General features: G+C 38.2%; 1 protein-coding gene across 2 annotated transcripts; it reads right to left on the bottom strand.

Moving 5' to 3' along the window:
* Window positions 1–152: 152 nt before the first annotated feature.
* Window positions 153–11,058, bottom strand: LOC106143559 (interferon-related developmental regulator 2). Of its 2 annotated transcripts, none has more exons than XR_009656949.1 (9): window positions 10,769–11,058; window positions 7,993–8,112; window positions 5,890–6,137; window positions 5,271–5,369; window positions 4,533–4,640; window positions 3,498–3,680; window positions 2,931–3,122; window positions 2,185–2,522; window positions 153–1,789 (listed from the first exon to the last, which is right to left on the bottom strand). XR_009656949.1 is itself a non-coding variant. In XM_060945194.1 (9 exons), the coding sequence occupies exons 1-9, from the start codon at window positions 10,797–10,799 to the stop codon at window positions 1,703–1,705; spliced, it is 1,290 nt and encodes a 429-aa protein (XP_060801177.1). In that variant the 5' UTR covers window positions 10,800–11,058; the 3' UTR covers window positions 153–1,702. The 2 variants fall into 2 exon arrangements, 1 of the variants encoding a protein (XP_060801177.1); XM_060945194.1 differs by having other exon boundaries at window positions 2,301–2,522.

Here is an 11,058-nt window from a genome sequence, read left to right as displayed (position 1 = left end):
TATCAGATCCCATATATTTTTCTGTCAATACTGTCACCACTGTCTTGTGAAAAAGGAATGAAGAAGATTTATTATTACACGTTGAACTCCCGGGGGAATTAAAGAAAAAGGGATCATGAAGGGAAGAGGGTAACGAGAAATAAAACTAAATATTCCCATCATAAATATTATTTCAACATTCCGTAGCCTAAATAATGTACAAGTGTAGGCGGCCGCAACGACGGATACCAATTAAAATAATATTTACAGAGAAGTTTTATACAATTATATTAAAATATGAATTGCACTGCCGTGGCGATGTTATTATGTACATCAATATCTTCACAGCACAAGTCACTATATTATAATATATCAACCATTAAAATAGCTCCTTACTCCGCAACTTGATAATTTGAATGCAAGCAAATAATCAATCTTACGGTACAGTCGGCCACACATCAAGCGAAACCAAAATAATTTTCTATTGGACTAAGTCTGGGGTCCTATTCTCACGCAATCGTAATCGTTTTCGAACTCTTAATTTTGTAAGAATCTGGCTCCTTCCGTCTCATGCTGGATCGGTGGCGAAGTGTACAAAGAAATTAGGGTACAATTAACCATTATACATAAAAACACCGACAACCCTCGACTTGATATAAAAAATATCAATAATAATATAACATAGGTATAATAATTATCTTAAAATATTTCACTACTAAAACAATAGATCATTTAAAATGGCAGTAATCGCATAACAAATGAACCGTCGACATACGTCGGGCCCAAATCAAGTTAAGGAGTAAGTACGGACTTATACAAAAATATCGGAAAACATACGTAATTATGATTTTTATATTGCAAATCACAAAATTTCAAATTAAAATGTCTAACACTAATTGAACGAAATCTGTCGGTGCGTGAAAGGGGTGATATGATAATAGCGGGCGGTTCCAACTTTTTATTTTTTATCAAAACAATGACGAATCTCTTTGGTTCTCTAGCCTACAGCTACACTACTAGCTAGCGTCAACTACTTTCGGGCTGCGATGCCGAGTGATCATTTTTTGAGCGTTGGAACCGGCAGTTTCTGGACCGAGCCAGCGCACATTACACTTGATAATTTAAAAATAACAATTCTAAACTGATGCTTACTGTAACTTGATGCAAAAATGTAAGGTAATAAGGGTTCTAAGTATGTAGTTAAGTTTCTTTACAAAGTTTAGACATTTGCTCCGCTGTCACATTAATGAAGTTAGAAAATCAGATCTAAAAAACTTTTATGGAGTAAATTTCTTTTCAAAGAAACAAGGAATATTGTATCTGAAAAGACTTAAATTTTTGCTTGAACGGTTTAATGTGCGTTGGCTCAAAGCTTATATTAGTTTTCTTGGGCGAGCGAGAAACACTAAAATACATTTGTTAAGTCATCGTTATGGGGAAAAATATAAATAAAATCCTATCACCAAAAAAATTTGCAAAGGTAGTAGGAGTAGTTTTTTTCAAAACTCTTATTTGATTTATTTTACCAACAATAAATACGAAATAAGTTCATAAAAAAATTTCAAAGCAAATATTAGGTAAATAGTAAATATTACTCTTTTTTTTAGAATACACTTTGATATGCCAAACAAAACTCGATAGTCGCTCACCCAAGGCGGGCTATGCCCTACATTATAACCTACGCGATGTGAGTGTTGTATCCTACGGGGCGGTACGGGCGCGTTCACACTGCGAGCGCGGCGGAGCGTTTGTCGCGGTTCTTGGCGCGCGCCACCGTGCGGGCCTTGCACGCCGCGTTGTTCTGGAGGTGCTGGAAAGGAACACATACAAAAATTACATTAGTTTTATCAATTTATGGGTTTAAGATGACAAATTCCGATGCCAAACCCCGTAGCAAGACACGCGCGACGCCGTTTTTATCGCGCGAAAAGCCATTGCTATTTCGCTTTCTATTATGATGCTAGGGGCTGGACAAATAGTTGGTATGTAAGGTGATTTCATACCTTGCGTAGTGCGCGGGCTATAGCATATTTATAATTGTATTCACCCTCTGCAGTTTATCAAGTTTCAATGTTGTAAGCTGTGGTAAGCTCGGCACTAAGTCCCGAACGCGGCGTCTGTCAAACCACCGCCTCACCTAAGCTAATATAAAGGATGTAGGTATGAGCGCGCCGCAGTGGCCGGCCGCTACAGTGACACACTCACCCGCTGCAGCTTGTTGAGGCGCGCGGCGGGCAGCTGCAGCCGCGCGGGCGGCTCGCGCAGCCCGAGCGCGGCCCGCAGCGCGCCGCAGTGGCCGGCCGCTACAGTGACACACTCACCCGCTGCAGCTTGTTGAGGCGCGCGGCGGGCAGCTGCAGCCGCGCGGGCGGCTCGCGCAGCCCGAGCGCGGCCCGCAGCGCGCCGCAGTGCCCCGCCGCGGCCGCCAGCCCGCCGCCGCCGAGCGCGGCCGCCAGCGCGCCGTACGCGGCGTGCGCGCGCCACGTGTCGCAGATCACGCTCTCGGCGCCGACGCGGATGCGAACCGATGGCACCTCGTCCTCCTGTTAAACATATGGTTCCATTTTTAAATGATTTAAAAAAAAACTAATGTTGTTGGCCCTGTTGGAAATTCGAAAAGACTGGCATATAATAATAATTAAGTATGTACTAGTAATGTGTTCCACTTTTGAAAAAATTAAAAACTTTACTGGATTCCCACGTTAGTTTACTGGCATTATTTTTTTAAAAAAGGAAGACTTTAACGTGCTTTGACAAGATAAAAAAATATATCGTTAATCCATTGTCATTTTCCTTACTTCATTTTAATAATAACATTAATATTTTTTTTATACTTGGACAGCACGTAACAAAATACGCGTTGCTTCGGCAAGATAAAAAATATATTGTTTATTCATTATTTTCACTTCGTTACAAATTAAATAAATTACCTATTCCCAACCAAAACTTACCTCAAAATACTTCAGTATATCCCTGAAAGTAGCCCTCTGCAGCTTTCTATCCCTCTTGGCGCGGAATTTCTGTGAATCCCTCGCCAGTTGTTCGAGGCGAGGCAGCACCGCCTCTAAATACGGAGGCTCCTCGTCGTCTGCGGAGGTCCACTCGTGAGCCATGGCCAGGGCTCCGCCGGCCGCCATACGGACCTGCAAATATTAGGCGTTATTAGTAACATACACTTCATACATAGGTTAATTAAACTAGTTCCTTTTCAGGGATTCAGTCTACGGGTATTTCCAAAAAAAAATGGAAAAGTGCAAACAAGATGTGCAGTTCTAAATACATACTCCGCACAAAAAAGGAAAATAGAAATAATCATGAAGGATAATTCAGTGGTTAATTTCAATCGGACATTGCGGCTAATGAAATTGGTAATTTTATGGGGTAATATTTTTGTCTCATTGTAATTTTTCATTTGCATAAAATTCACAACAGTACCAACATAGAGCTGACCATGGCCCTTCAGTCTTTTCGATACTGGCTCTGTCTACTCCGTAAGGGATACAGCAATGAGTACATACCTCGAGACTGGCCGCCTCCAGCAGCTCCCCGAGGCGGGCGAAGCTGGGCGGCTGCGAGAGCAGCACGGAGCGGGCGTGCGGCGCGGGCAGCAGCGTCAGCAGCAGCGCCCAGCCGTCCACGGCGGCCGCGTGCCAATTGCCTTCCTCTATCACAGCGCCCGATACTTTGACGCTGCCGTCGCCCTGAAAAGTAAAAAAAAATGTGAATAAATTAAAAAAAAAACAATCTGTGTAATTTGTCCCGTATATATTTATTTAATATATATACGGGACAAATTACACAGATTGAGTTAGCCTCGAAGGCTCGAAGTAAGTTCGAGACTTGTGTTTGTTACGAGATACTATATTTTTATACATACATACATAAAAATCACGCCTCTTTCCCGGAGGGATAGACAGAGAATACCTCTTTCCACTTGCCACGATCTCTGCATACTTCCTTCGCTTCATCCACATTCATAACTCTCTTCATACAAGCTCGGCGGTTTCGGGTACTTAATTATATATATAATATATTTTTATAATAAATACTTCTTATATAAATACACATCCAAGACCCAGGCCAATCAGAAAAAGTTCTTTTCTCATCATGCCCTGGCCGGGATTCGAACCCAGCACCTCTGGTGTCACAGACAAGCGTACTACCGCTGCGCCACAGAGGCCGTCAAACCGTCAAATGATTTTGGATTCATTATATGTGTTCATAATCCGCAAAGTAAGCTACAAAAATTTTGAATTAAAATCCATCTCAATGATACTGTACTTTATTATAAACAATAATATAAATAAACATTTTAGTCAGTTGTAATAAAGAGATTACTTTATCACTTCACTTGAGCAAGGATCATATCCACAATTCCCAGTACCTATTCTACTCAAAGACCAATATTATTGTCGTGTGTTTTAACCGTGTAAAGTATAAAACGGCCATATCTATAGTGCATAAAAATCACCAAGACAAATTGGTGTGAAATTAATGTCAGACAGACTTCCTGTCCTTACGTCAATACATGAATATTGAAGATAAAATGTCACCTTCAAATAGCTGCCACTGAAGATGGTCTCGTACATGCGCATGATCTCGATGATTTCCGTCAGGTCTTCCTCCAGCAGGTAGCATAGCACAGCCAGGGACGAGCAGCACTGGAAAACATAAAACATACATAAACATATGGTCACGTCTATATCCCTTGTGGGGTAGACAGAGCCAACAGTCTTGAAAAGACTGAACGACCACATTCAGCATTTTGGCTTAATGATAGAATTGAGATTCAAATAGTGACAGGTTGCTAACCCATCGCCTAAAAAAAGAATCCCAAGTTTGTTAGCCAATCCCTTAGTCGCCATTTACGACATCCATGGGAAAGAGATGGAGTGGTCCTATTCTTTTTTGTATTGGTGCCGGGAACCACACGGCACAGCAGCACTGGAATAGTATGTAATATCCTATGAGTTTTCACGGATTGAAAAATGTGTACGAGTCGACAGAAAAAGACGTAAGTGTTATGTTTTTCTGTGTTCTCAAAGTGAATAATCACTTTCATAATGGGACGGGCAAATGCAACTATGAATGAGATTGAAGTTTTTTAGATTTGGCGAGTTGGCTTAATATATTTATGAAATGCTTAAGCGATAACTCTTAAACTTATGCAATCCTTAATTTTTTCTATAATTTTGTATTTCTTTAGTGTAAAAGAGTATGAAAACAAGATATATATCTATCTTCCTCTTCACGAATGCACTGTAATGTGAGAGTAAAAGAGACATGGTTACCTCTGTGCGTGTCTCCAGCGAGGCGGTCTTGTCTACGGCGGCCGCGGCTAAAGCGGGACGCACCTCATGCATGTAATCCTCTGCCCCTTCCTCGCCAATCTGTAAGTTATGATAATACAATTCTATCAAGGATACATGGCAAACAAACAAAGTATACTTTCAGAGAAAATAATTCAGGAAATATAGTTTGATTTCATAAAATTGAGATCTATTGAGGTTTTAAACTGCACTGTGCATGGCTTCCGGCGTTACTAGTTTGGTACGGCAAGGTAGAGTGATTGAGTAAATTTTTATTAAAAAATAATCTTAGATTGATGTTGCCCAGGATATGCAAACCAATGAAACCAAAACTGTAAAGAACGGCTTGAGTGGACAGATAATGTCGGAAAACGGCACCTGGAGTTAGATTAACCTGTAAAGCCAATTTAGGTGCTACTCAAAGGGTCTGCAAGAGATGCTCTATGGTTAACCTATAAAGCGAGCGAAGCTGCAACTCTTGCAGCGGCCCTCTTTTCACCATCCTTTCCTCTACTCAGAGCTCTGCTAAAGGCTTTGTTGTTACTCAGTAGCCCTTAAAGACACTAGAGCACATTAGGTGGAATCATTTAAAAAAAATTACCTGTAAAGCGAGTAAAGGTGCAATCCCCGCAGCGGCTCGCTTCTCACCGTCCTTTCCTCGCCTCAAAGCCCTGCTGAGATGGTCTGCCAGCGTAGCCCTATGGTTGCTCAGCAGTCCCGCTAGATAGCGCCGCTGTAAAGCGCTTCGCAGCGCTACGAACGCAGCGGCGCGGGCGGCGTTAGCACGGGCGTTCAGAGCGTCTATAATCTCCAATACTTTCTCTTCAAGCTTCTCTTGGATTTCGTTTTCTGGGGAGTAAAAATATTTGTTAAGTTATTATTGTGATAGTGATGCATGCAAGGATGAGAAGGGGGAAACCAGTCTTAAAACACAGCGATAAAAGATAAAAGCATACAAATCTGACCACCATAAGAGCCAATAAAGAGCGATATAAAAATAATAGAAACCGCCTCAAATCGATATCCTGTTTTTTTGAGTCGGTTGATTATTTTTAACACCTTCTCCTAAATGTAACAAACATTTGCCTGAAAACCGCATCGAAATTGCTTCAGCGAAACAACAAACGACAAACTTACATACAAACAAACAGGTCAAACTGCGAACCAGCCTTTTTCCTTGAAAGCGGTTAAAAACTATTTTGTAGTGCAAAGAATGAATAGACAAAACAATGTTTTATTCACGTGTACAGTGATATGACCTTGAACTTGTAATATTTAGATGCCGTCTACATAATTGAATAACAAAGAAACAAGCAGAGACAGCAAAAAACAAAAATATCTCAGCAGCCTTAACTGGCTGTATGAAGTCACGTTTGTGCTTCATAAAGAATATTTGATTAGTTTTTCCATTCATTTAATTTGCATACAAAAGAATTGGGCAGTTTAACAGTATGGAATAAATTTATTGCACTAAATTCCTCGAAACATTGATAAGACTGTGATGAAGGACTTGGACCACATTCTAGCCATTATGATAAAGAAACTAATTGTAGCAAGTCAATGAATAAATAAGATTAAAATCATTTGGGACATCAATGGTATTAAGAGGTTAATGCTGCCGCTGCAACGAAAAAAAAACCTGTGTCGACAGCTACAGCTTGCTGCGTCGACAGCTTGATGTTGTGTGATTGACAGCAAAGTGCTGTCCTTGTGAACAGTGAGTTAATTGAGAGTGAGTGAGAACATACAAAGCTTACATTAACTTGTTAGAACTGCAAGTATCGAATGTCATTTGGCAAGGCAACAGTAACTAGTTTAGTTGCTTGTATATTATATGATCGGCTATAAAACGTCCAAGGTTGAATACTGAAGTATGCCAGTTTGCGAATTATTGTTGTATTTATCCGAATGTAACTGATTAAATCGGCGACCTTCGGTATAACGACATTTTAATCAAAATCAACAATTAATGTCGGAGGAAAAAAATTGCATAAATTACCTATAGGTGTGACGATTACAAACATACGTTGGATCAAGATAACGATGAAGTGATTTCATTTTTGCTGTATCATCTTTCCATAAAGAATATATTCTAATATACATACAAAGGTTATATATACAAATTGGATTCCTCCATTTCATAGAAATTTGTTAAAATAAAAATATAAGTAAATTGTTTGAGCCATCTCTTTGGGTCCTCTGTGGGAAAAACTAGGCATTTGCCTCGGAATGAACTCAAGAGAGGGTCTTTCCCGAATTTCTTATAGGAATGAAACATTGGAATCTTTTCAATTAACTTTTTTTCACACTTCACAGGTGTATGTAAATACGCACGTGTTCCTTATCTATTATTAAGATTGCGATACACGTAACATTCGTTATTACGACGTCACAGAGCAGTTTATCGCAATATGGTCTAAGTTACCTATGTGGACGTCATTTAGCAAGATTTCGATGTAAAGGTCATTAAAATTATGAAATGTAAGATATTGTATTATCATTTTTTAATTTTAAAGGTTGTATTAAGACCTCAGTTTATCTGGTTAGCAAGAAGAGGTCAAAACTGGTGCCTTGTTGCAACACTCTTGCCTTGAAAATCTCCAAGTTTGTTTCAGGGAACAGAAACGCTATTAATCAGAATGGAAAATGGGCATATTGCACATATAATAAACTTCTACATGTTCATAAAAAAATATTAGCTCACCTGCATCGTCATGATTGCTCTTCAGGTCAGACTGTCCAGATATTTCTGAACAGTTGTCTATGGTCATGTCTATGCCCGCATCTTCGTCTGAAGAGTATGGCTGCTCCGTTCTTCTGTGTTCTGTGGAAATAGCATATCATCTAAATTTATATTTTTGTTATATATGTGTACTAGCTGTGCCCGCGACTTCGTTTGCGTGGAATAGTTATTTTGGGCATGATTGAAGTCCTCAAGGATGGATAATTTTTCCCGTCTTTTTTTAATAGTTTCAATTATTTCTTTACTCCTTATAGTTGCAGTGTGATGTTATATAGCCTAAAGCCTTCCTTGATAAATGGTTTATTCAATGCCAAAATAATTTTTCAATTTGATCAAGAAGTTCCTGAGATTAGCGCGTTCAAACAAACAAACTCTTCAGCTTTATAACATTAGTATAGATGAGAAAATTTTAGTTTAGTTTGGGAAACAAACTGCTCAAAAATTTATATTAATAATACTTTTTGACTAGTTTTTTGGTAACAGTTGGTAGTCTTAATAGAATAGTTTTTGACATTATGTACTATTGAGATTTATACTGATACCATATAGAAAGATGAATTTAACTTTTTATAATTCTCAAATATCTTGAAACACATAAAATATATCACCTCTCTATCCCTTATAAGGTAGACATAGCCAACAGTCTCAAAAAGACTGAAGGCCACATTTTGTATAGCTTAATGATTCAAATTCTTCAATTCATGAACTTGAACTTCAATTTTTCTCCCCATTAAAGCATGCTTTTGTTTGTTGCATAGCTTAAGGTCTGCTTAATATATAAGGTGTTTGTAAACTTTCACACACTAAAGCTGATAATCTCTTATCAACATTAAGGTTGAATAAAAATTTATTTTACTTTTAAGTTACAACATACTATTTTATTGCATACATACTTGTAAGCAATATAATGCATATCATAGCATAAGCAGCATTAAATTTATATATAGCTATAACTATCATAATTATTACACAAGTTATGAAATGTGTAAATATTGTGATACAGTCAAGTTAAGCAATGGCATTCAAAAATGTAAAAAATGGACAAAAGCCATTGTAAGCACATAGTTTTGCAGGCCTGATAACTTTAATTCCAAAGTACACACAAAGTACACATAAATCTGTCTGTTTAGAGCCTTCTGCACATCTTTCTACACGTGCAGCCTGTGGGCTCGATATACTCAAAAAGCTTACAGCGCTCTCCGTATACAGTATAATAACGCATTCAGGATGCTACTTCGACTGCCCCGCTTCTGTAGTTTTAATGAAAATGAAAATGAAAATGAAAATATTTTTTTTTTTTTTTTTTTAATGAAAATGAATTCTGTAGTGCATCGGAGATGTTCGCCGTAGCAGGTGTAGACTGTTTCTTCGCAACAATGCGCAAGCGGTGCGCATCCCTGGTGCGCAGGGTGCGGGCCAGCAATAACGGCATCCTGAATATGATTGCAGGCAGGCTAGACTGCCTATATGTCAATCATTCTTGCGCCATTTCGGGGGGAGTGGTGCAAGAATGGCCACTTTAGAAATCATGCTGTCCCTAGGTACTAACATAGTTTGTAAGCATTACTAATACAAATGAGTCCTTGTTACTTATTACTTATATAAATAAAATTCATTCATTCATAAATATGGAAAATGGTGTAAAACATGAACAAGATGCTCCACTTTTGCTATAAGAGCAGTTTAAAGTGGCCACAAACTTTAGTCATAAGTGTAAGATGCAGAAGAAGAATATCATTATACCTACCTTATTAGTAACACAAATGAACATTAAATATTAATCCATCTTAACACATACATAAAATCACACCTTTCCTGGAGGCAAAGACTACAGCTTTCTACTTGCCATGATCCCTGCATACCTTTTTTCATCCACATTCATAATTCTTCTCATGCAAGGTCATCGTTTCAGATACTCATGACGTGACTTTTAGCCAGAATAAACCTGATTTAATCCTTCTACTCAATATAATATTAGAAAACAATATATTTCAACTGCAATATCAGTTTGTAAAGAGGCTCAGTATTGCAAGTCATATTCTTGAATTTAAAGATTATACAACAAATGTGTTAAGATTTTGGTATTTGTGATAGCACCTACATTTTCATAAATCATGAACATTATGGTTACAATGTGAACATCCAGTGGTAAAACTAACAGTTGTATATTAGATCATTAATTAGCTACTTTGCCAAATATTACTTCCTTATCTTTTTTATCAGGCCAAAAATGTTCTAAAGCAAAGAATCTAAAACATTACATAATAGAAACGAAACGTGAAGGCCAAACAATGTTTGTTTTTACCTAACATATGTTCACTATCTTCTCATTCATACAATGCAGCATCAGTTTTCCAAGATGCGTTTAATTGCAGTATTACAAATGCAGTGTTATTGAAACAAAGCTAAATAACTTGTGGGAATGTTCTTGCGCGCTTTTACTATGTTATGAAATAGCGAAAGTGCGCAGTCTTTTCCAGAAATGACGCGGATGTAGAGCGCAATTTTTTTCATCTAGTTTTGTTTTATCAATGCCAAGGAATCTGCCAGAAATCTTGTCTAAACAGAGAGAATAATGAACTTAGATACGTGGACATGTCATTATTACCGCGGAAAGTCAGCGAGGCCACAAGGTCGCCGCGTGATCTCATTTCTGACATGAGCTCAGGTGAACGCGACTCGCGCAACCTATAAATTTTCCTTTTTATCATTATTTCATACAACATTATGTACTCACCGTATTTTCCCTTTTTCTTTCCTTTCGGCATGGTGATTCTTCTGAATGAGATTTGCAGAAGGAAACTCAAAAAAGATGTATTATATATTCACTAAATATTTTACTACGTGTGTCACTTGATCAAGACGGGGATAAGTTCAATATATCAGTTCTTATAGAATGATTTGGGCACTGAATGTAACATAAAACTAAAATTTCAGAAAAACTTTTTAACATGTTTAACCGTGTAACATGCACACTCAACTCCGCTTTGCGCTATGCGCTGTCACTTTTTTTTGATAGCTCAGCGG

This window comes from Amyelois transitella, chromosome 7 (genome assembly GCF_032362555.1).
Source record: "Amyelois transitella isolate CPQ chromosome 7, ilAmyTran1.1, whole genome shotgun sequence".
Classification (NCBI taxonomy): Eukaryota; Metazoa; Arthropoda; class Insecta; order Lepidoptera; family Pyralidae; genus Amyelois; species Amyelois transitella.
This window is presented reverse-complemented; position numbering and strand designations above follow the sequence as displayed.